At 39.4% G+C, this 26,882-nt stretch overlaps 1 protein-coding gene across 1 annotated transcript; it reads left to right on the forward strand.

Moving 5' to 3' along the window:
* Positions 1-2,105: 2,105 nt before the first annotated feature.
* LOC142149977 (regenerating islet-derived protein 4-like) lies at positions 2,106-14,997 on the forward strand. The gene is made up of 5 exons (XM_075205252.1): positions 2,106-2,411; positions 3,810-3,907; positions 13,928-14,065; positions 14,192-14,306; positions 14,930-14,997. Exons 1-5 carry the CDS (start codon positions 2,342-2,344, stop codon positions 14,995-14,997), a joined length of 489 nt encoding a protein of 162 aa, XP_075061353.1. The 5' UTR covers positions 2,106-2,341.
* Positions 14,998-26,882: the final 11,885 nt, after the last annotated feature.

The following is a 26,882-nucleotide window of genomic DNA, read 5'->3' on the forward strand; positions in this document are numbered from 1 at the left end:
AAGCATTTGGGGTTAGAAGCTGGAGCATAGATGAGAGATTGGAAGTATGTTGATTTTGCAGTGTCCAGAGCATTTCAAAAGGAGTGGTACATAGAAGTATATGTGAAGAAATCAATAGAGGTACAAGATTTACGCCAGTGACATTCTGCTTTACAGGAAAGTTTTTTAAGATTTTGTGTTATTTTAGTGTGCCATGGCTGACATTGAGGTCGACTTGTAATATCAATATTCGTTGGAGCCACTTGATCAAGTTTGGTGAAAATGCAGTACTGTCATAACAGAGGAGGAGAATGTAGAGATTGGAGAGAGAAAGTGTTGGAGAGAGGTGGAAAACTGTTGAAAATTTATAGAGTTAAGATTTCTGTGGGTATGAGGAGGCTTGGTAGAGTTTGACAGCAGAGAGATTGAAGTGGTGGGGGTGAGCATGTAGCTGATAAGGTGATGATCCGAGAGGGAAAAAGGAGTGTTAAGGAAATCAGAAACTGAGCATAGTCTAGAGAAAACAAGATCATGGTAATGGTCATCCCGATGAATAAAGGATTCAACCCACTGCGAGGTTAGAGAGAGTAGGGAGGAGGTTAGAGAGAGTAGTTTGGAAGCGGCATTGGAGTATAGATTAACAATGGTGATGTTGAAATCATCCAGGATGATGGTGGGGATGTCGCAAGATAAGAAGTGAGGGAGCCAAAGCAGATAAATCCTCAAGATATTGTTGGTGCACTCCAGGAGGCGATAGGTCACAGCAACACGCATAGAGAATGGATTAAAAATCCGAATAGCATGTACTTCAAAAGATGTGAACATAAGTGATGGGACATTTGGTAGAACTGTGAATGTGCACTGTGGGGAGGGAAGTAGTCTAACCCCACCTTCTTGTCTGCGTCCAGGCGTGGGTGAGATGGAGGCCATCATGTAAAAGGGCTGCAGGTGAGGCAGTGTCTGATTGTATAAGGCAGGTTTCAGTTATTGCCGACAGAAGTTTGAAGTTGTATAGAGGTAAGTTTGTTACAAACAGAACGTGTATTCCAAAGTGCACATTTAATGGACTTTGGAAGAGAGAGGAGACAGGTGATGCGTTTGAGGTTTGCTGGATTTCGGTAGTGTTCTGATGTATTTGTATTGGAGGAGTGTGGGGGACCTGGATTAGGGGATTTATCACCAATGACGAGTACCCCAAGAACACCAGTCAGTGCATTTGAACAAATACACAAGTTGAGATCACAATATTCCCTGTATATTTCCACACCTAGGTAGGTAATGCTACAAAAAAAAATGTTTTGCGTCACTCAGTTTGTTTAGACAAATAGACCAGTTGCTTTACAGTCAGGAACACAATAATAACAAAAAGGTAAGGGGTCTGCAATGAATCTAATGCATTCTTGCCCACTCTTCTGAAATGTCCGAGAGACTCCCGATTTCCATGTAGAGTTTCCCGAACTCCCTGGAGAGCAGGCCATTCTGCCGCATCTGCCCATTTCCTAGCGAAGGCGGCAGTACGGGAGCCAGAGTGACTCGATTTTCCGCGCCTGACCCCTTCCGTCCTCACACTTTACCTCCCCTACAGGATCTCCCAGAGGGGAGGTATAAAAAGTTGGTAAGTATGATCTAATGACACGGGAAAAAGTGTTTTGTACCAGTCATTGAATTTTTAAGAAATATACTAGATCACAATGCATTGCCTTTTTATTTATACATCTTGATAACTTAGGAAAAGTGTTTTTACAATGGTTATTTTATAGTGAGGGTGTAGCATGTGTGAAAAAAATATATATAATATTTACTTACATCTATACACTGTATTTGGTCTCATTGTCTAGTTAGTGCTATATATTCAGCAAACTTTCAGCAAAACAGGATTACTTTGAAATCGAAAAATATTGGCAGAGTCAATTTGCCCAACTCTAATCTCTATGTTGTTTTCTGTATCCAGATTTCACTTACTTGTTTATGCAGCAATATCACAAGTTTTAATTTTTTCTGTACTTAATAGTAGTTCCTTTTTGTATTGCTATAAATAGTATTACATAACAGATGTTCTTTACTTAGTACTTATCAGGGTGGGGCTGTAGTGACAAAAGTCTACGCGCTGTAATCGAGAGGAACAGGTTTAGCTGTCACCATTGCCCACCACCCAGGGCAATGTCCGAGTTGTCCAACATTTGACTCACCTCGAATGACCACTCCCAGAGTATATGAGCACACATCCAAATCTTTGCTATAAAGACTAGCATGAACAAAAGTCCAGAAGAAAATAATTGACAAGACATTAAGAGAAAGGTCAAAGCCTATAGGACATCATAACTCCCAACATCTTCTAGTCTCAGAAAAGTAGAAATACAAAATGACGAGTTTCTCATGTTTCACACTTGCTGTCCTGGGATTTTTTAGCATCATGGTGACGTTCACAGAGGGTAAGTCATTCTTTTATAGCAGTATAATTATACAAACGGGTTCCACAAAATCATATCAAGAAGAATATATAGTCTAATATTCACAAATTGTAGGGGTTGCTTATGTAATTATAACATGCTACCAGACGCCCAGGCTTGTATGGGAATCTGACATATCTTATTATGTTCTGTTATTGAATGTTAGGTAAATGTGTTTCCACAGTGGCTGATTGCTATGCATGTAAAGACCTTCCCACTTTACAGCTTTACACAGGACATAATTATCACAGAACAGGATATATGTTCAGTTTTCTCAAAGTCATATTTTCCAGCTAATAAAATAACTAGCAAATATTTGTATTCATTTCTATGTTGCTTTATTTTTGAAAAACAAAATGTAATTGTCCCATCTTCTTTACACCTGTTAATTTCAAAATTAAATTCATGAGCGATTCGCAAATTTAATAGCAAAATTCGGTAATTCACAAATTAATTTGTTAATCTGTCTATTGAAACACCATATCTAGTATATTAATCAAATTTCATTATATTCATTATATTGACTGTAGTGATAATATTGAAATGATTTTAACTATTCCTACTACAATATTAACTAATTAATTGATTGATTAATTAAAGTGAAAAAATGTATGATATACAAATATCTGGAGAAAATTAATAAGAATGTAATGTCACTCTTATGTGAACACCAATAGTCCACCCTAATCAATCTATTCACCTATAGCAGAATCTTTCCTCTTAGAGCTAGATTTGCTCACCGAGGACACCAGCACAGAATCACTGGTATAAAGAATAGGCAATAGGCAGACAAGACAGGGTCACAAACAACCCAGGGTCAGTAACTAGAGTATCAGTAACTGTACAGAATCAGATAGTAAAGGCCAAGTCAAATGAACTGGGGTCAGGAACATGGCATCTGCTAAACAGGCAGTTTTATGGTTCTACATGTAAAGTCTATGCAGATAATCTGTAATCACACATACAGGGGTATTTATTTGAGAGCAATATAGTAATTTATATGGAACAATTTTGGTAAAACCATGTTGGGCTGTATGACTGCAATTTAAAATGAGCGGAGAGGTTTAGAGTTGGTATTGGGACATATCCTAGCTCAACTCTAAATCACAATGGAAGCATAAATCTGCCCAGTATTTGTGTGGTACATACAAAAGAAGGCATCATTTTCCCTTGCATGCATAATTAAAATTGCGTTTTAGCTGGATTTGTTCTAAACTCTAAATGAGGTCCTAAGAATATTCCAATAATCTGTAACTACACATATTGCAGTCATTATTTTTTAGTGAGTCAGTGTTAATTAAAAGTGCTTTGCATTTTTACTTTTTATGTCCTATTTAGAGTTACAAATGTACCATAAAGCTTTTTTCTCTCCTTCCCAAGCTGCTTCTGTCCGTTCCTCTTGCCCCCCTGGTTGGTTCTTCTACAGATCACACTGCTATGCCGTCAGTAAGAACCCAGCAACATGGGCTGATTCAGAGGTGAGTCACAGATGTCACTTACAAATGTGCTAATTGTGGGAAAGACACAACATTGAGTCTCATTCTGCAATTAAGCACAGAAAAGTAATTTCTTTTAGCAGGAGGAGTTATAGCGCTGCACGTAAAGGTTGGAAACTGTGCATTTAATGAGGCATTCCTGACGGGTGATCAGTCTCACCAGCCAGTACTTGGGCTGACCTTTTGCTCCATCTACTTTATTCAGGTAGGAGCATTTATATGACTGCATGGCCCAATGGAGTCAAATACAATGTACAAAAGGGACACATGAAATAAAGTCTCACAACTTATTTTAGACATTACTGAGGCACATGTTCATTGCGAAAAGTAAAAAGTGCGCTATGTCTCAGCATTTTTTCTTTTCATAAACATCAACGGCTGTTTATGCATCCTAATATGTATTATTTTTTGACAAATAGATGATGCCAAACATGTCTCATATACCAGTAAGTAGGAAATATTTTAAGACTGTTTAATTACAAGTGTTACCTAAACAACTACTGCCTCATTATTGTATTTGTCATGTGTCCACGTGAGAGACCTGCACATTGGTCTCTTTAAAGCATCAAAACATATTTTGTCTTTTTGGCTGAATGTTAAAACACAAGATAACTTTTGTAATTAGTTTTCTTTTGATCTTATCATCAACATTGTTATTTATAGTACACCTCAGACTCCATACCGCCCGACAATCATCTTACAGAAATGACAAATATCTTAAATATATGACATACATGAATATAATAAACATAACAACAGATACATGAAAACAATTAAGCAAATTTACAAATACATGGAAAGTCATGAGCTAGAAACTACAGCTGGATAGGTAGAGGTATGAGTTCCATGCATGAGTGAACAAAAAAACAGAAGATTCAACTTAAGACATGACATCAGGGTCATAGGAGGTGGACAGACAAGAGACAAGGGGCATGATACATTGAGGAACATATCGGTTGGTTTTGTGCATATAGTTTACAAAAATGATGCTGCGCATGCTCAAAACTGTGTAATAAGCAACAGAACACAGCCACGTACAAGTCAGCTTCAAGCATAAACAACACTTACTACAGCCTACGATTTAGTGGAGGGAATGGAGTGAGGAATGGGCAGATTCACTTAGACAATATACAGTAAGGGCTTTCCTGTGCAACCACGTCCAAGTCACCTGCAGGCGCACACGAAAGTACGTTGGTTTTCTGGCGTATCTCTTGCTCCAACTGGGGGGCTACTTAAGTTCCGAATACAGAGTATGGATGGGAAAACAATCAGGAGCATCTGTAGAAATTTGTTTTTTGTACAATAGACATTAAGGACAGCCTAACAGATGTTTTTCCATGGGAAAAAAATATAAAACAAAAACAAACAATTTTTTCAAAATCTCCATGACTACATTATTATTATAGGTAATATTACTTAATATTATTAATATTACTATATTATGACAAGTAATATTAATTGGGGTTTTTTTCTTCACGTTCTTTTGACATTTTATATTGCACATAGGTATTGTATGTATCCTGCAGAGTCTGGTCAAGTAGAGCAGAGTAAACCTACATCCGTAGTCATCACCACACGTATCTTGAGATCTGTTTCGCGTTGACTTCAGGAGTACGCGGAGTCGGTTTACGTGTCGGATCTCGCGAGACTCGGATGTCATAAATGTCCCGCTCGCGGCCGCCATCTTCATTCTCCCTGCGATCACTGAAGAGGGAGGTTGTTGAGATCCTGTGCTCTGTCCTGCTGATTAGTTTAGTCAAGTGGTGCTTTTTCCAGTGCTCTGTCCTGCTGAGTCCAGTGGTGCTTTGGCTAGTGTCTGTCCTGCTGAGTCCAGTGGTGCTTTTGTCCTGTGTTTTTTTCTGCTAAGTCCATAGTAATTTTATAATTATAAAAAAATGTAAAAAAATGTAAAAAAAAATAATAATAAACAAATAATTTTAAAAAAAATCTAAAAAAATAATTTAAAAAGTATAAAAAATATTCTAGAGCACTATATTCTTGCAGTCCCCAAAAATAGGTACTGCAATCTATATTACTACGTTCACTGTTTCTGCAGTCCCAAAAAATAGGAACTGCAATCTATATTACTACGTTCACTGTTTCTGCAGTCCCAAAAAATAGGTACTGCAATCTATATTACTACGTTCACTGTTTCTGCAGTCCCAAAAAATAGGTACTGCAATCTATATTACTATGTTCACTGTTTCTGCAGTCCCAAAAAATAGGAACTGCAATCTATATTACTACGTTCACTGTTTCTGCAGTCCCAAAAAATAGGAACTGCAATCTATATTACTATGTTCACTGTTTCTGCAGTCCCAAAAAATAGGAACTGCAATCTATATTACTACGTTCACTGTTTCTGCAGTCCCAAAAAATAGGAACTGCAATCTATATTACTACGTTCACTGTTTCTGCAGTCCCAAAAAATAGGAACTGCTATCTATATTACTACGTTCACTGTTTCTGCAGTCCCAAAAAATAGGAACTGCAATCTATATAACTACGTTCACTGTTTCTGCAGTCCCAAAAAATAGGCACTTCAATATATATTACTATGTTCACTGTTTCTGCAGTCCCAAAAAATAGGAACTGCAATCTATATTACTACGTTCACTGTTTCTGATTGGTTTGTTAAAGTGCGAATGTCCTATTTCAACAACATCAGGGTGCGTGGGAGGGCCCAAGGACAATTCCATCTTGCACCTCTAGCAAACTCTTGCAAACTGCCATCCTGTCTGCCATTGCAGTGCCACTCCTAGATGGGCCACGTGTTTGTGCCGCCCACTTGTGTCGCTTAGCATCCAGCTACCTCGGTGCAACCTTTTGGACTAAAAACAATATTGTGAGGTGTGAGGTGTTCAGAATAGACTGGAAATTAGTGGAAATGAATGTTATTGAGGTTAATAATAGTGTAGGAGTGAAAAAAAAACCAAAATATGGATTTTAGCACTTTTTATGCTTTTTTTAAAAAAAACCAGAACCCAAAACCCAAAATCAGAACCAAAACCTTTCGTGGGGTGTTTTGGAAAAACAAATCAGAACCCAAAACCTCAAGCTAATCAGAACCCAAAACCCAAAACCCCAAAAGTGGCCGGTGCACACCCTTAGATATGACAGAGGTGGATGTGGTGGACAGAGGAAACCTACAGTGTCATACAATGATAGATTAAGGTGATCTAGGGTCCTTGGCTGTATGTGGGCCATGAGCATCCACTCCATGTACTCCCCTTGTCACATCATCTCCTCCAACTATACCCTTGTCACATATGTCCCCACCTCCCAGCCTGACCTGTTGTCACAAATATAAACATCCCATGAAGTCACCAAATCCCTATAGGTTCTCACAATCAGCAATGATAATAATAGTGTAGTGAGTTTAAAAGTATCTCTAATAGCTTGGACAAGCGACTGTCAATAGTAGATTCCATTTGTTTTCAAACTATTTCACTCCTACAAATTGTTGAACATACATAAGATGTGCAGGTAAGCCTTAAGCCCAGATAAAATAGCATAGCATTTGATCATGTTAGGACTGACCAGAATGGGAAGACTTTGGCGTGAGTTGGTCAGCTTAACATCTATTGCAATATGTGGAACTAACATTCCTTGTTCTAATATAGAAATGTATTTAGTACAGCATCAATTATATGTTAGGAGAGTGCAGAGTATCCCTATTTTTTGTCTATACAATGTGAGCAACCCCCTATTGCATCTCAGTCTGTATATGGAGAGTGCAGAGGAACTACGTCTGTTTTTGTTCATATATATATATATATATATATATATATATATATATATATATATATTTATTAGGGGTGTGCACCGGGCACTTTTAGTGTTTTGGGTTTAGGGTTCTGATTAGCTTGAGGTTTTGGGTTCTGATTTGTTTTGCCAAAACACCTGACGAAAGGTTTTGGTTCTGATTTCGGGTTTTGGGTTCTGATTTATTTTTTAAAAAGCATAAAAAGCGCTAAAATCCTGTTTTTTGGTTGTTTTCCACTCCTACGCTATTATTGACCTCAATAACATTCCACAACAATCATTTCCACTAATTTCCAGTCTATTCTGAACACCTCACACCTCACATTGTTTTTAGTCCAAAACGTTGCACCGAGGTAGCTTTCTGGACTGCATAGTGGAGTGGGCCCGGTACCCAATTTGGTACTGGGGCCACAATACCTCCGCCTTCAAATGGTCTCAATTCCACTGCACAGCTGCCTGCTCCTACATCCATATACAGCATATACAGGGTGTAGTTCGAGCGCGTCAATGCCTCTTGTTTTTGACGATGACTGGTCATTTTCATTAATTTTGGATTTAGCAGCAACAGTCAACGTTTTTTAATATCTGATACTCATCTATCTGGACTGCGTAGTGGAGTGGCCCCGGTACCCAATTTGGTACTGGGGCCACAATATATCACCCTCAACTGGTCTGAATTCCACTGCACAGATAAAAACAAAGAACATAGTATTAGAAATGGCAGTTCCTCTTTTTTGGAACTATAAAAACAAAGAACATAGTAATAGAAATGGCAGTTCCTCTTTTTTGAAACTACAGAAACAAAGAACGTAGTAATAGAAATGGCAGTTTCTCTTTTTTGGAACTACAGAAACAAAGAACGTAGTAATAGAAATGGCAGTTCCTCTTTTTTGAAACTATAAAAACAAAGAACATAGTAATAGAAATGGCAGTTCCTCTTTTTTGGAACTACAGAAACAAAGAATGTAGTAATAGAAATGGCAGTTCCTCTTTTTGGAACTATAAAAACAAAGAACATAGTAATAGAAATGGCAGTTCCTTTTTTTTGGAACTACAGAAACAAAGAACGTAGTAATAGAAATGGGAGTTCCTCTGTTTTGGAACTATAAAAACAAAGAACATAGTAATAGAAATGGCAGTTCCTCTTTTTTTGAACTACAGAAATAAAGAATGTAGTAATAGAAATGGCAGTTCCTCTTTTTTGGAACTACAGAAACAAAGAACATAGTAATAGAAATGGCAGTTCCTTTTTTTTGGAACTACAGAAACAAAGAACGTAGTAATAGAAATGGGAGTTCCTCTGTTTTGGAACTATAAAAACAAAGAACATAGTAATAGAAATGGCAGTTCCTCTTTTTTTGAACTACAGAAATAAAGAACGTAGTAATAGAAATGGCAGTTCCTCTTTTTTGGAACTACAGAAACAAAGAACGTAGTAATAGAAATGGCAGTTCCTCTTTTTTGGAACTATAAAAATAAACAACATAGTAATAGAAATTGCAGTTCCTCTTTTTTGGAACTACAGAAACAAAGAACGTAGTAATAGAAATGGCAGTTCCTCTTTTTGGAACTATAAAAACAAAGAACATAGTAATAGAAATGGCAGTTCCTCTTTTTTGGAACTACACAAACAAAGAATGTAGTAATAGAAATGGCAGTTCCTCTTTTTTGGAACTATAAAAACAAAGAACATAGTAATAGAAATGGCAGATCCTCTTTTTTGGAACTACAGAAACAAAGAACGTAGTAATAGAAATGGCAGTTCCTCTTTTTTGGAACTATAAAAACAAAGAACATAGTAATAGAACTGGCAGTTCCTATTTTTTGGAACTACAGAAAGAATGAACGTAGTAATAGAACTGGCAGTTCCTATTTTTTGGAACTACACAAACAATGACCATAGTAATAGAACTGGCAGTTCCTATTTTTTGGAACTACACAAACAATGACCCTAGTAATAGAACTGGCAGTTCCTATTTTTTGGAATTACACAATGAACGTAGTAATAGAACTGGCAGTTCCTATTTTTTGGAACTACACAAACAATGACCGTAGTAATAGAACTGGCAATTCCTATTTTTTGGAACTACAGAAATAATGAACGTAGTAATATAACTGGCAGTTCCTATTTTTTGGAACTACACAAACAATGAACGTAGTAATAGAAATGGCAGTTCCTCATTTTTGGAACTACAGAAATAATGAACAGTATATAAATAAATAAATAGTAAATAGCAGTACTTATTATTTTTTGGTACAGCAACAACAGTGAACGTAGTTTGACTTTTAAATAGCAGTACCTTTTATTTTTTGGTACAGCAGCAACAGTGAACGTAGTTTTACTTTTAAATAGCAGTACCTATTATTTTTTGGTACAGCAGCAACAGTGAACATAGTTTGACTTTTAAATAGCAGTACCTATAATTTTTTGGTACAGCAGCAACAGTGAACGTAGTTTGACTTTGAAAAAGCAGTACCTAGTATTTTTTAACTAATTTTTTTTATCTTTTTTTTCAATTATTTTTTTATAATTTTTTTAAATTATTTTTGTATGTTTTTTATAAAAAAAAATTAAATTTTTTATAACTTTTGAATAATTTATAAATGACAATGCCCTTAGCAGAACAGAGCACAGGACACAGGCAGCACCACTGGACTCAGCAGGACAGAGCACAGGACACAGCACCACTGGATTCAGCAGGACAGAGCACAGGACAAAAGCACCACTGCACTCAGCAGGACAGAGCACTGGAAAAAATAACCACTGGACTGATCAGCAGGACAGAGCACAGAACCAAGTAACCACTGGATATTAAGCAGGACAGAGTGACAGGACACAGGACACAGGACGGAGCCCCACTAAACCTATAACCTCCCTCTTCAATGATCTAAGCCCGACTGAAGATGCCGGGCACGAGCGGGGAGTTTATGCAATCCGAGTCTCGCGAGATCCGACGCGAGACTCGGACGCCGGAAATACCCGAACAGTGCTTGGATCCCGTCGGATCCGCACTGTTCGGGTGGGCTCGGATTAGAGAAATCCGAGCCCGCTCATCCTATATATATATATATATATATATATATATATATATATAATTTATTGGCAAGAGCACACTTCTGGTGAAACACATGCAAACAACTTCTTGCCTTTGTACTTTGTTTTTTGTGACCCTAAACACTAGATGAAGAGAGACCTGCTCTCTAGCCACTGACTAGCTTCTCTAGCATCGATCACCCTGAACAGCAAGACTAATAGACTTGTACACCTGACACTCCTCCCACAGCCCTAGCTTGATGGGCAGGTGACAATCTCACCTTCCCTTTAAAAGGGAGTTCTCATCACCTGCATCTGTTTGATTGCTCTTACTGCAGGCACACCCTATTAGTTTGCTGCATGAGAAAAGACACATCCAGGAATGTAAATTAATCAAACTATATACTTTTATTTTGTCACACATATGTCCTCCTCTTGTTTATCTTTAAACTAGGTGCACTGCTTTACAAATGTGTAACTCTGTTTTCATTCTTTCTCTGCAGAATGTCAGTTAAATCCCTTCCTTTGTTACAATATATATATGTATTGCCCTCTGATGAAGTTGTTTACACTGCAGGGCCTGATTCAATCAGGCACTCAAAACGAACGTAAATTGCGTTATATTAAAATGCACGGAAATTGGATAGACGCACATCCGTGTTTAACTAGGAGAAAATCTGTAGATACGTCTCTTGTTGAAGACACATCTAGGTATGCTCTGGTCTAACAGACAATACACTGCAGGATACGTCTACCACATATGCGGAACATAAAGTCCCAAAAAAACGTACAAAAATAAAATAAAAGTATTCAATGATTATCACCTATTAATAATTTTGTCATTAATGACAAAATTGTTAAAAACAAAAATGTTTTATTAGCTCTAGCTTGACATACCCTTACTGTTCCGTCCATGAAATCGTAGTCCATCATATGGGTCATTTGCGCTCCCAGATGAATTGGATGTTGATGCGTTCACTGACATGTAGTCCGGTTCTAGGCATGCATAGTTCGATTTTACGAAAAATACGGCATGCATCGTTATTTATGTTCCTTAATAAATCAGTCCCCTAGTGTGTTATGATTAATTGTGATATGTATAAATTTTATTAAATTACATGTTTTATTTCTCAGACATGGGTTTGTAGTACCCCATCCGATTTCTTCCAATGAGGTAGTGATTGGACTTTTTCAGCGCTAATTACTATTTTCGATAATCCCCCCATGACCCTGTCTGCACCCTTCCCTGCGATCATGTGCAGGGATGACAGAGTGTATCAAAAAAGTTGGTTAAACAGCAACAGATTCACTAACATTTGAACTCTGACTATGACGGTACATAGTATTCTAGTAATTGTTTTTATTACAATATTTGTCTGAGTGACTATAAGAACCCTAGAAGGTACTGGGTAGGCTTCCCTGGTATAGTAAGGCACCCCTAGGTGGCCAGCCAGCGTGAAGAGGGTAGAATTGGGCCAGATAAACCCAGTATCTTCACAGAATACATTCAGCTAGGTCCTGGACACATAGATTCTGGTCCATGTTGACACAATAGCATCACACCATTTCAGCAGAGTTGTCGGCTGCATTTTCATGCAGCGAATATCCCTTTCCATTGCATCCAAAAGGTGAATGGTGATTGTGGAGACCATTAGAGTACACTGAACTCATTGTCATGTTTGTGGTTTCAGCTTGAGATGACATGTGCTTTGTGACACGGTCTATTATCCTGCCGGAAGAAGCCATTAGAAGATTTGTAGACTGTGGCCATAAAGGGATTGACATGCTCAGCAACAATTCTCACATATGCTGTGGCAGTTTAGCAATGCTCAATTGATATTAAGAGACCTAATATGTGGCAAGAAAACATTCCTCACACCATTACATCACCACCCCCAGCCTACACCTTTGACACAAGTCAAGATGGATCCATGGATTCATGCCATTGCCACCAAACTCTGACCATACTGTCTGCAAGTCGCAACAGAAATCGAGATATATCAGAGCTGGCAAAGTTTTGGTGAGCCTGTTCCCACTGTAGCCTCTGTGTACTGTTCTTAGCTGACATGAATGAAACCCAGTTTGGTCTGCTGCTGTAGCCTATCCACTTCAAGGTTTGGCAGAGATCCTCTTCTGCATACCACTGCTGTTAACAGCCATCCACACCATCCTCCCTGCCAGATTTTGTGCATGCTCAGCTCCCCCATACCCGTAGTGCCTACTTTTCTCCAATACCAAATATGTGTTCAGAGCAGCCCTTGATTTTTGGCATTATTGTCTTACTATTGCTCATTGTATTTGTGAGCAGGAACTGTGCGATGGATATGCAGAAATGGCAGATATATATAGTTGAACATTTATCACAACTGCTGCACAAGAAGATTTGTATAAAATGTGGTGTTACTTATAACATCAGGTTCTTATTGTAGCTCTTCTAATGCCCATGGGTGTAACTATCGGAGTAACAGCATCTGTGGTGCCTCATGTAGCTGATGCTACTCTGTGTCCTGCTTCCTTATGACTTCTCCTCTGAGTGCAACACTCAGAGAATATTAGCACTGTGTCCAGGTCAGCAGGGAGCTAAATGAGCTCACTGCTGTGTAACTGCAGACACCATAAGGCATTTGAAGCCCCAGTATGCCGGGTGCAGGTCAGGGGCTCATTCATTTATTTTGTCAAGCTTCTGAATTGCTAGCCTCATGAAAGTGGACCAGCTACCTACATATAAAACAGCTGAGCAAGCAACATATAAATAAAAATATGTTACATTTACTGTGTGGTACAACAGAATAATTTTTCTTGTATTCAGCATTTTATATCTGCACGTTAGCCACCTTCTGGACATTTATAAATATTTGGAAATATTAATGTGAACATCCTATGGTCTGGCACTGCTGACTGTACTCCTGAGAGCTGTTTTTGGCTCAGTTAAACTATGGATACTATTCATTCTTTTTCAGTTATTTTGCCTTTGTGTGTGTGTTAATAATTTTACATTTAAACTGGGCTCTACCAGACTTTACTATAAATATTAGATATTACAAAAACTGCATGAAAAGTAAGGTTTTAACATCATTGTTCTACAATTAAATACATTGATTGTTGACTTTATACAGAGCTCTTTCTTTCGCCTACTAAGTACAATTACATTTTTTTTTTCGCTGTGAAATAGTTTATATTAAACGATCTCTTCTCTTTTGTAGTATGATTGTGTAAGTTATGGGCACGGTGCCCACCTGGCCTCCATCATGGATGATTCTGAAGCTTCAATTATTGCAAGTCAAGTGTCAGCTAGCCAGGATTCAGACGGCGTGTGGATAGGGCTACATGACCCTGACCAGGTGTGTAATATCAATTCATAAAGTAGGAGGACACTTCCTGTAACCTCCTCTCACTGGTAGAATGGTTAAGAGAAAGTGGAACGCAAATCTGTGTCACCTCTAAGGTTCCCAGTATTTTAATTGCAGAATGGCCGTTGGAAGTGGACGGATGGATCTATGTTCAACTATAGAGCCTGGAAAACTGGTGTCCCTGATAATGCCAAAGGAAAAGAATTTTGCGTTGTGCTCATCAATGGCTCCAGTGAGTATATATTCAATCATAACACGATATGTTTGTGTTCAAGTTTGCAATTTAAAGAATGATAGTCCTTTTACAGTAGATTATATGGATGGGAATCCTGTGACAGTTTAGTTTTTTGACAAAATGACACTGCATATTTATCAGCACACACAAATTGCTTGGTGACTTCTAATATCCTCTGCTTTAAAAAATGCAAACACAAACAAAAGTTAATCCGCATGCCATACGCAAATGCGTTTGAGGGGTCTTTGGAGGTCGTCTGGGTTTCCCCAGTGCTTTCCAGGCATCATCCTGGAAACCACAACACTCCCGGATCATAGTAACATCACCAGTAGATATGGAATCATTGGAAATAATGGTTATCATTTACAGTCCTGGTTACATGAATTATACTAGTGTCAAATATGCTAGTACAATGCACAAAATTCACCCCAATGGGTATGAGGTGTTATGATTTACTATTTACTATTTAGTTTGTATATCATCCCCAGATAGTTATAACAGTAGGACCACTATATAGGATATCAATGTACACAGCTGTAATATTAACTGTAGGAGGATCTACATCAGAATGTGTAAATGTGATCATCTTTTCTCATGTTCCTATCGCTGCTCTTTTCCAGAATACAAGAAATGGAATGATGTTGGGTGTGGAGGACGCAGAACCTATGTCTGTAAATTCAAACCCTGAAGTGTCTTAGTGACATTGACTTTGGTTCATATCCTGCTAATAAAAACTGTAATGTCAAACTAACTGAATTATTGTGTTAGTGAATGTGGACACTCTGGTGCTGATTTAGAGCTAACTGCAAATTTTACTCAGGTGAAGAATTTGCCAAGAAAGCCATGTTACACGGCAAACAGTTTTTGTAAGATTTACATACATACTGGCCAGCACTATTTTTACACTGCATTTTAGAGTTGGGTTAGGCCACGTCTCCTTCACAACTCTAAATCAGGGTGGAGCAGAAACTGTTTTCTCCATATCTATATTTTGCAGCCAATAGCCGTATTTGCTTCTAACTGTAAATCAGCCACTCTACATGGTTTGAGCCATACAGAAATTAGCTACTGTCTAGTAGATAAAGTGAAAGACAACATGGTTGAAGATAATTGAGTGTTTAAAGGGATAGAAGAGCGAATGTTCCTTGAGTTCACTAAAATGAAATGAAAAAAAATAAAGCATGTAAATGTAAACATTCAGGGAAACCAATGACAGCAGACTCTCCAATCATCAGGTTTGATTCTAACCAATAAAGAACTGACACAGGATATGTCCTGTTGACAAAAGAAGTCCTTGGTTTGTACTGCATATCTCCCATGGTTTCATTTTGCTATGACTTTGATCCACCTATATCTATTCCTTTTAAGAATGTTTAGGTTTGAAAATGAGACTTTCATCTTACAACATATTTCCCAGTTTTAAAAGTTTTTGCTATGGATGCACTAAATCCATATGCCAATCTAAATGTGAATCCAATTTCGCATATTAAAATTACTTATGTTGCAATTGTTAACTACCATTTAAAGAAACATCTCAAATTATTTAGTGGGAACTTAGACCAGGGCAGGACAGTAGATGTGGTCTACTTAGATTTTGCAAAGGCCTTTGATACAGTGCCACACAAGAGGTTGGTTTACAAAATAAGGGAACTGGGTCTAGAAATCAAAATTTGTACTTGGATCGAAAACTGGTTAGAGAATAGGGAACAGAGAGTTGTGATAAATGGAACATTTTCTAATTGGTCAAAGGTCTTAAGTGGAGTTCCTCAAGGTTCCGTGCTGGGACCACTCCTTTTTAATATATTTATTAATGACCTTGGTGATGGTTTAGAGAGTAAAGTTTCTATTTTTGCAGATGACACTAAACTCTGTAAGGTAATAAAATCAGAGCAAGATGTAGCTTCTCTACAGAGGGACTTAAATAAACTGGAGGATTGGGCGGCTAAATGGAATATGAGGTTTAACACAGATAAATGTAAGGTTATGCATTCAGGGATCAAAAACAAGAACGCAATCTATAAATTAAATGGAATTAATTTGGGAGAATCTATAATGGAAAAGGATTTGGGAGTGCTCGTAGACAGTAGACTTAGCAATAGTGCTCAATGTCAAGCAGCAGCTGCAAGGGCAAACAAAGTATTGGCATGCATAAAAAGGGGCATAGATGCAAGGGAAGACAGTGTAATTTTGCCACTGTATAAATCATTGGTAAGACCTCATCTTGAATATGCAGTACAGTTCTGGGCACCACTCTATAAAAAAGATAATTTGGAACTAGAAAGGGTTCAGAGAAGGGCGACAAAATTGATAAAGGGTATGGAGTCATTAAGTTATGAGGAAAGGTTAGCCAGTTTAGGCATGTTTACTTTAGAAAAGAGGCGTCTAAGGGGAGATATGATTACTATGTACAAATACATTAGGGGTCAATACAGAGAGCTTTCATGGGAACTTTTTACCCCAAGGACCATACACAGGACACGTGGTCATCCCCTAAGGTCAGAGGAGAGGAAATTTCACAACCAGCAAAGGAAGGGGTTCTTTACAGTAAGGGCAGTCAAGATATGGAATTCATTGCCAGGGAAGGTTGTGATGGCAGATTCAATAGATATGTTTAAGAAAGGGTTAGACAAATTTTTAGCGGAAAGGTGTATCCAGGGATACGACCGTTAATTTAAAATAAAGGATAGTAGTGGATATAGGGTAAAAATTGGATTGCAATATTGAGTCTGGGGGGATTTTCAAAATTGAAACAGATGGGCGGTTGCCTACTCTGGATTAATTTCAAATATAAGTGCAGGATCGCAGGAGATCCAAAATAGGTTGAACTTGATGGACTAGTGTCTTTTTTCAACCTCATCAACTATGTTACTATGTTACTATGTTACTATTTAACTAACATTTTGCAAGCATCAAATGTCAATTGTCTTTTTTTATGCATGATCATTTTTTTTACACCAACAATCAAACTGCAAACACGTTAACATCATTTCCCATTGATCTAACTGAGCTTCTAGTGTGTACTAAGTATAGCAGCGTCTGTTATTGTCCATTTTTTTTGTCCTAGTACACAAACAGTGCAGCAAAACTACAGCATACTGCAGATTGCATACTGTATTCCTCTCTTCCCTGTTTAGCAAATTTTCAAGTTCATACAGTGGCACCCCAGACTAATGCCAGTTTTAGCAGTGGGCACCGAATGAGAGTAACAGTCTGTGGGGTATATTTACTAAGCTGCGGGTTTGAAAAAGTGGGGATGTTGCCTATAGCAACCAATCAGATTCTAGCTTTCATTTATTTAGTACTTTCTACAAAATGACAGCTAGAATCTGATTGGTTGCTATAGGCAACATCCCCACTTTTTCAAACCCGCAGCTTAGTAAATCTAGCCCTGTGTCTCTTCTCTTCTGGTACCTAAAAGATACTTTATCTATTTAACCACCACTTCTCCATGTTTCATACCCCACATTGTGTGTGGAATCTCACTAGGATGTAAGCTGTATAATGTACTATACTTCCCTGCCAAAAAATGTTGGCACTTCACAATTTAATGATTTATTGAAATGATTGAGGTCCATAATAACTGTAGAAAGATCAATATCTATTGTACAGAATGAAACAGATACATCTACTTTCAGGGCCATCTTAACAACATTATGGGCAAAGCAGTGCACTGGGAACCCTACCTACAAAACCACTCACAGGAATAAAAATGCAAATTATCAATAAAATTAAGTTTATATTTATTGTTACCTGCAAAAAAGTCAGTGTTTAAACATTAAAAAAATCATGCTGTACTAAAGAGATTAATCAACATAAAATTGTTTTACAATATATTGCCAAGTGAAAAAGAAAATATCCAGCTAAAATGTTCACAATAATCAACAAATCAGCGCAACTCTTACCTTGCTGCTGTATCCAGTGGAGGGGGTTTGAAAGAGCTACATATAGTCTGTTCATAGTCCTTCACAATCACTGTGGAGGGAACTGTTGAAGTGGGGATAAAAAAAGTTATAAATGGCCAACATACCCATAACATCACTCCACATGCCATCAAACCTAACTAGATGCCCCTTGCATGGCCATCAGATCTCTCCATAAGACCCTAACATCCACATCAGCTGCTTTTGTCCCCCCTCATGTCTCCCCTATTTCACACACAGTGTCCTCCATTATCCTCCTGTTTGTCCCCTTCATCATGCGGCGCTGGTCTCCCCTGCCCCTGTATCAGATACTATGCCTGTGCCCTCCATTATTCTTCTATGTGTCTCCTTCATCATGCATCTCTGGTCCTCCCTGCCCCTGTTTTAGATACTGTGCCTGGGCCCTCCATTATTCTTCTATTTGTCCTCCTTCACTTACCTTTCTATCACCTTCTTCTCTTCTTTTTTCTTCTTTCCTGTTTTCTTTCTTTCGCGCTTGCTTGTCTGTCGCTTTGTGGCTCAGTGCTGCACTTCGCACTGAAAAGGTCGGGCGTGAAGTTGTTACGCCCGAAATTCAGTAGGAACGCAGCATGGAGGAAGGGAACAGGGAGGGAGCCAGATCGCCACTGCGTGAGCGCAACAGAGTAATTTCTTTTTTCTCAGAGCTTACTTCAGAGCTCTGCCTATGGAGCCCCCTTGCCCAAGGGGCCCCCGGGCAGGTGCCCAGCGTGCCCAATGGGAAAGACTGCCCTGTCTACTTTACCCCAGCCAAGAGGTTCTTTCCTGGCACAACCTGCACCCAGAGCTGGATTAAGGCTCTGGGGGCCCGGGGCACTTTAGGCAGGGGGGCCCCTATGATGTAACATGGTTATCATTTTAGACAAATACACAGGCAATGCTGTGTGCACTACTGTTAGGTGCACGCAGCTCTGCCTTTACGAGCAGTACAGTGTGAAGCAGGACATACCTTCCAACTGTCCTTGTAGTCGGACCCAATCCTGACTACGTGAGCCAGTCACCTAAATTCAGGACTGCCCGACCAAATTCAGAACAGTTGTCAGATTGTCCTGCTCTCTCCTACCTGTTCTTTTCACTTTCTCCACCTGTGGCTGCTGGTGTCTTTAGCTCAGTTGCTGCTTGTCTGGATCCTGGAATGTTGGGGGCCCTATTTGGGAAAAAAAATGGGTACATGAAATTTAGAAAATTCCAACCAGCCCCAGAATTAAATTAAATATAAACATATTTTTCTCCCTCGAAACAGCCCTATCAATAAATTAAATGGCATTTACGTTTAAAAAATATAACCATTTTCCACAACCATGCACGGCATTAAATAATTCATATTCACATTTAATAAAAAGATCTAATTTTCCCCAAACAACCCCACAATCATTTATGAGCTTCCAAACCACCCCAGCATTAAATTTAAAGGTCCATTCACCCCATCTTAAATTGATAGCCCCAACTATTAAATTAAATTGCTGCACCATCACCCCACAAATAAAATAGCACCCATTAAATAATTAGCATCCACCTGCAATCCACCATTAAATTAAGAACCCCCCTTCCCTCACACATTTTATTAACATACTACCCCCTCTCGCACACACATTATATTAACATATTACCCCCTTTCACACATACATTATATAACATACTATCCCCTCTCCCACACACATTATATTAACATACTACCCCTCTCACACACATGTTATATTAACATACTACCCTCTCTCACACACGTTATATTAACATACTACCTCCTCTCACACACACATGTTATATTAACATACTACCCCCTCTCACACATACACACGTAATATCAACATACTACCCCCTCTCACACACACACGTTATGTTAACATACTACCACCTCACACACACATTATATTAACATACTACCCCCACTAACTTTGTTGTATCCGCATGCTGTATGACCTTGTTTCTCTTCAGAAATGGGACGGCACCTGTCACGTGGTGCATGTCCCATGTAGCAGGCCACACATAGGGCAAAGGGGGGGACGGATCGTAAGGATCCATAGCTAATGATAGAAGGTGGCTGGTCTTGGAGGAGGGGCCATCCACCAAGTAATAGAGAATTGGTCCAGTACAGGGACCGGCCCAAAATAGTCTTTTTTCAGCCTGGCCCAGCGGGCATATGCCCCCCAGCTCCCCACCCCAGCCCGACCCAGAAAATAGCATTGATACTGCATGTTAAAAAAAAAGAAACACTGATAAAATGACATCAGTTTTAACAAATCTATCTATCTATATATATATGTATATATATATATATATATATATATATATATATATATATATATACACACAAGTTAACCCGTGCATGATACTCATGCATTCTAGTCAAATCAAGCTACTTAAGGTGTTAAAAAGGTTCTTGTCATGCATTTGGGCCTAGCCCAGGCCTCCTCAGGGGAAGAGCGTTACTTCCCGACGCAAGTGCCCTTTTTTAACGTGGTTTTGTCCACATGTCACCACCTCATCATTTTTCTCCATCACCTCATCCTTCATCTTTATCGCCACATCTATCCAGATGTCTATCCAGACACAGGGATCTCTCTCAGCGGTCCTGAGTATCACACTCCTCTTGCTCTGTCACCCCCGGCAACCACCAACCACTCCCCACTGTCACCCCCGGAAACCACCAACCACTCCCAACTGTCACCCCCGGCAACCACCAACCACTCCCAACTGTCACTTCTCCTTCAAGAAATATATATATATTTTTTTAAAATCTTTATAAACACTTTTAACAATTAACAAATTAAATTAACAAATTAAAAACATCTTAGTATACCAAATTTAAGCCCTTTCTGAGTTTTTTTTTAACACACACTAATGGCTAGATTTACTAAGCTGCGGGTTTGAAAAAGTGGGGATGTTGCCTATAGCAACCAATCAGATTCTAGCTTTCATTTATTTAGTACTTTCTACAAAATGACAGCTAGAATCTGATTGGTTGCTATCGGCAACATCCCCACTTTTTCAAACCCACAGCTTAGTAAATCTAGCCCTAAGAATTTAGTAGGTCAGTGTATAACTCCGCCCAGCAGGTGGCGCTGCAGCTTGGTTTTTTTTCCACACACACAGACTAACACACGCCACTAGACTTTTATATTATAGATATATATATATATATATATATATATATATATATATATATATATATATATCTCCAAGTGAAAGCGTGACTCACTTTGGAAGCCACGTTCAGCACAGCACCCCCAGTTTCTTTTGGTATGGTATGGTATGGTATGGAAGGAGCTGCTGTGCATGTGGATTTCGGCCATCTTAAAATGGCTTGATGTACAGCAGCACCTACTTATCTACTAAGCCAGCTAAGCCCAAGGATCCTGATCCAGATCTCTAAAACTCGTTATTCGTGACATAAATATCCTATTGACGTGTTTGTGTTGGAAGAGTGAGAAGTTATGTATGGACAGAGAAGTGAATACTGCCGTGCACCCTGATGTCGTGGTCAAGGAAGTCTGCCAATTGATCCAGTTCTGTGTCTTTTAGGTTGAGGACCCTTGAGAGAGTAGCAACGTGCTTTCGAAGCTTTGTGGAAGACAGGTGTGGGGATGCTTGGCCCCACACTCTTGGACAAACAGTCATATGCAATTGGAGCCTCTGAAGTGTGACAAGGCAGCTGGTCTGGCGAACATATAGACATTTTGGCTATCCACTCCACATTTATCATGTTTTTCTGCAAGAAGTTCCATTGCAGCTTGCATGGCTGGTGTCAGCAGGATGGAGACTTTTCTACTTCGTTTTCCTGGGATTTCAATGCGAGCAAAGTCCCAGAACAGCTTCCTCTCAACCTCGGAAAGTGCTAGGGATATATCTTCATGGAGATCCGAAGTATCTCTTGAGGAGAAGGTAGTCAGCAACATTTTTGAAACTTCTCCTTCCCTTCTTCGATTGAACAAGATCACCTGTGTCAGGGTGACTTTTGCAAGTAGTGCCCAGTGGTCAACTGTAGGCTCGGTGGATAGCCCACTTCGATAGGTTTGCTGCTTCCCATCAAGGTACAAATGCATCTTTTTCACATCTTCTGTGAAAGGTAAGAGCTGACGCATGTTCCACTTGGACTCCTTAAGAACTTTCAAGGCAGCCGACGAGATCAACTCGTTCCATCTCGCCTCATATAGCTTCCTAAAATTTTGTGTGTTTCAACTGCAGCAGTGCAGCCCTCCATCATGGCTCGGCACTCCACAATGTTCGCTATCTTTTGCAGGCCATGCCCGATCTTGAGTGGCAGGAGGGTGTCTTAAATGTACCTGTCTCCTCGTCATAGCAGGTTACCAGCTTCACAGCGTTGTACATGCAGAAAGTTTGATGGGGCGGTAAAGTCTTCCATCCAAAAGGGTAGCTCTTCCGGCTTGTAGCAGTAGCCTGCCCATTTCTTCTGATGGATGTACTCGTGCCTGCCAACATCTGATCCGATTCGATTGAACAGATACTGTCCCATCTGCATGATGCAACGGTCATTTTTGACTGTGAGTAAGACTTCATCCTGGGTCACGTCACTCAAGAGCTTCCAAAAGCCACCAGTGATGTCAGGTGTAACAGGCTAAGCCAGTGGCGGATCCAGGGGGGGGGCGATCGGGGCCATCGCCCCCCCTAGCAGGGGCTTGCTGCCGGCGGCTGCACACTATGTGTAGATCCGTTCAGCAGAGAGAGTTAGGGAGAGAGTCCTGCCCAACTGCTCTGATTGACACAATCAGAGCAGCCGGGCAGGACTCTCTCCCTAACTCTCTCTGCTGAACGGATCTGCACATAGTGTGCAGCCGTCAGCAGCCTTAGGTGTCAAAAAGGGGGCGGGGCTAAATCGCCCCCGGTACAATTAACTTCTGGATCCGCCCCTAGGCTGAGCAAAGGTCCACAGTGACTGGACTCTGTTTTTGCCAGGTGTGAGCTTGTTGCCCCTTCGGTTTAGCTTACATCTCTTCATGTGCAGTGGCAGATGCAGGGGGTGGTGGATCCTTGCAGGGTCTTGTTGCCCAGCTGCTCTAATTGTGTTTAAAACACAATCAGAGCGACCTGACAGCACACTCTCCCTGCCTGTTTCTGCCGAACGGACCTGCACATAGTGTGCAGCTGCAGGCAGCCTCAGCTATAAAAAATGGGGAGGGACTAAAATAAAATTCTAGATGCGCCTCTGTTCATGTGTCACCACAGGTATTTCCTTGCAAACAAGCCCTGGCACGCTGCACAATGCATGAAGCCTTCGGCATCCATTTCCTTGTCTGGAAGTTTTCACGGGACCAGAATGCCATGGCCTGCCCTCATTGCCTCAGCATTGTGTGCAAAGTTGCCCCTATTGCGAAGATGTGCCATTTGCATGCACCTTTCTTTTGAGTGCTTGGGGAATTTCAGGGCCCAGGCTACTTTAGAACACAGCTGCCAGAAGGTCAAGAATGGTCGCACATAGAACTCATCTCTGGGTACCTGCTGTGCTGGTAGGCAACGGGGCATCGCAGCTGGTGTCTGAACTGTTCTCCTCCGAAGTGTCAGGGTCATACTCACCTCCACTGCTCTCCGGGTTATAGTTGAGCTACCGGTGGGCTCTGTCATGCTTCCCTGTCCCTCCTTTACCTTCAGCAGCAGACGGATTCGACTGTGTCTTTACCCGCTTGGTGTACAAAGCACCGGCAGGCTGCTGTCACTCCCTCTTCCTGCTCCTGCTAAGCATTTGGACGGTATACTGGCATATCAGTAAGGTCCCCTGCATTGATTAACTTTGGGAAGTGTTGCTGTGTAAACTGGTCAATGTCCCCGCAAGAATATGAATGCAAGTGCACATAAGTCACCCTGTCCTCACCCACACACATAAACATGACATTGCTATAAGCCTCCTGTTCTCTCTCTCTCTCACACACACACACACACACACACACACACAATATTTTGCCATATGCTCCCCCACACACACATAAACATGACATTACCATAGCCTCCTGTCCTCATACACACACACACACACACACACACACAAAATACATTGACATAAGCCTCCTCTGTCCTCACACACACACACACACACACACACACACACACACACATGCCTTTGATATAAGGGTTTGGAAGAACTTGCCCCCAACTGCAGAGTTCACATTTAAACTCAAGGCTGAATACCTGTAAGCATCATGGAACTGTATGCCCCAGCACAAACAATTCTTGGACTGTAGGGTTCTTAAGCATTTTAAACCCAACAGCTCTACTTGTCGGAAAGAGGGTGGGTTAATGGATTGCTTATCCTTAAAATATACTTTCAAGCTTTATTGATATGCGTTAAAATATTGTGTTTATTCTGTTACTTCAAATAATAAACTTTATCTATACATCTAATCAGATTTTATCAGTGAAATAGTTAAAACCAAAGGTATAGCGATCAACTGTAATAGTAACAAAGGTTATGTACAATAAGCAATGCATGTATGTGAACATTCATACTTATGATAAGAAAAACATGAGAGCATGGTGTTCCATGGTTCTAGAATTAACGAGCATGTAAAAGAAATCACTCACATTATTATAGAATATCTGCCTTGCTTTTCTAAGAATCACACTGATGATGAATGCACCAATGTGAAAGATTATTATGACATCTGTTCAGGCTTTAAAGAAACTGACACCTCTACCACTTCTCAGTCTGATACACTTTGTATTAGTAGAATGGTGAAGGATTCCGTTAATAATAATGTACAGTTTTAAACCAAGTTCGTTTTGCTAGCAGTTTTGTCAAATAAACGCAAAAAGTTTTGGTTTTGGATATTATTCCTTTGAGCTGTTTTTGCTATTATATTACTATTTATAGCATTAACATTAATTTCCAGTCATTTCCAGTCTATTTTCCAATGATCCCTCCACAACAGTCCCAATTTTCATCAATGTTGGCCAAAGTAAGCAACGAGCAGTCTTAATGAAGGATTTTGTAACTTTGTATCATTGCATTTGCTGTCTCTGCTGCAATTCAAAAAATAATAAACTGCATAGTGTTGATATCTCTTTCATTGCATACAAATCTCCTTCGCATGTTCAGAATTACTATTTCTGTAATTGAATAGCCACATAGACAACATGTAAATTTAGCAAAAGGTCACAGTTTTTATTTAAACAAAAATGGTGGCGACGAGAACAATGTGAGTCAACTATCAACTGATAGCAATAACCAAACAGTGGAAGATCAGATTGCTATTACATCTATCTATCTATCTATATATCTATTGCTATAGATAGATAGGTATATATATATATATATATATATATATATATATATATATATATATAGATAGATAGATAGGTATATATATATATATGTATATATATTCTGAATGCGACAAGGGTGAAAAACAAAGACGAGCTGCTGTCTTCTCAATAATTTGATAAATCACCTAATCCGGGTTTTGATACAAATGATGCAGCCACAGCAATGTGGTGACTGTATTACTTTTTCACTATTGAAAAAAATGTTCCAAGGTAAATGTGTAAAAGTTGGCCAATATGTTATACTTTTTAAAAGTATGGTAGATGATATGGCTCACATTTAATGTATAGTATTTATGCTTGAATTAATTATATTTTGTTAATGACATTTTATTTTTCAATTATTTAGCTAAATATATAATTTAGTAAAGTTCAGTAAAGTACTGTATATGAACTGTATTTCAATTAATATATTTTGTTAAAAACGTTCCCTGTAGAAGTAGATAGCATACAGTATGAGTAACTATTAAATGCTATTATATGTTAGATCATTTAAAGCAGGGGTGTCCAACCTTTTAGCTTCCCTGGGCCACATTGGAAGACAACGAGTTGTTTTGGGCCGCACATAAAATACACTAATACTAACGATAGCTGATCATCCAAAAAAACATAGAAAACATAGTTAACATATTAAACTTACTTGGAAATGAAGTTAGTAAGAGTTAGGAAACCTGTTGCAGAATCATGATTAAAGCAGTAGTCTCATTACCAGCTACAATTTAACTTACCTGCATCTGCCCCTTAGTGGAGTTCGGGGAATTAAATGCCCAAAACTTTTTTTTTCCCTCTCTTTCTGCACGCATGAATAATTTTTTTCATTGACCAGTTTGAAATAGTCCTCCTGATGCTACCTATATCGGTGACCAATAGAAATCTACAGAGATTTAAAGGTGGCGGGAAAAATGACTCATGGAGCAGCCTCCGATGAGGGTAACAGTGGGTGATATTTTCACCCTACTCAGCACTGCACATTTAAAATGGTTTAAAATATTAAAAATACAATCATCTCTTAATATTTATGTTAGATACATAGAGAGAACACAGCTAGTTCATAATTGCATGGTGCAGAAAGTCCAAATTCAGAGTAACAACAATAAGATACTGGATAATCTTTCACTGCTGCTGATAGTTCGCGTGGGTGACTGCTCTGTGCTGCGCTACGCAATGGATGTCGGGTGTGATGATGTCACCCCTGACATTCACTGTGAGCGCCGCACGGAGGAGGAGACCAGGGAGAGAGCCGGAGCGCCAGCTGACGTGACCGCAAGGTAAGTATTTTCTTTTTTTTTTTGCAGTTTTTTTTTTTCATTAACAGCACTGCCCCCTTGCCACTCCTGCTGGGCCACCTTTACAGGTGGGCTGG

This window comes from Mixophyes fleayi, chromosome 4 (assembly GCF_038048845.1).
Source record: "Mixophyes fleayi isolate aMixFle1 chromosome 4, aMixFle1.hap1, whole genome shotgun sequence".
NCBI classification, from domain to species: domain Eukaryota; kingdom Metazoa; phylum Chordata; class Amphibia; order Anura; family Limnodynastidae; genus Mixophyes; species Mixophyes fleayi.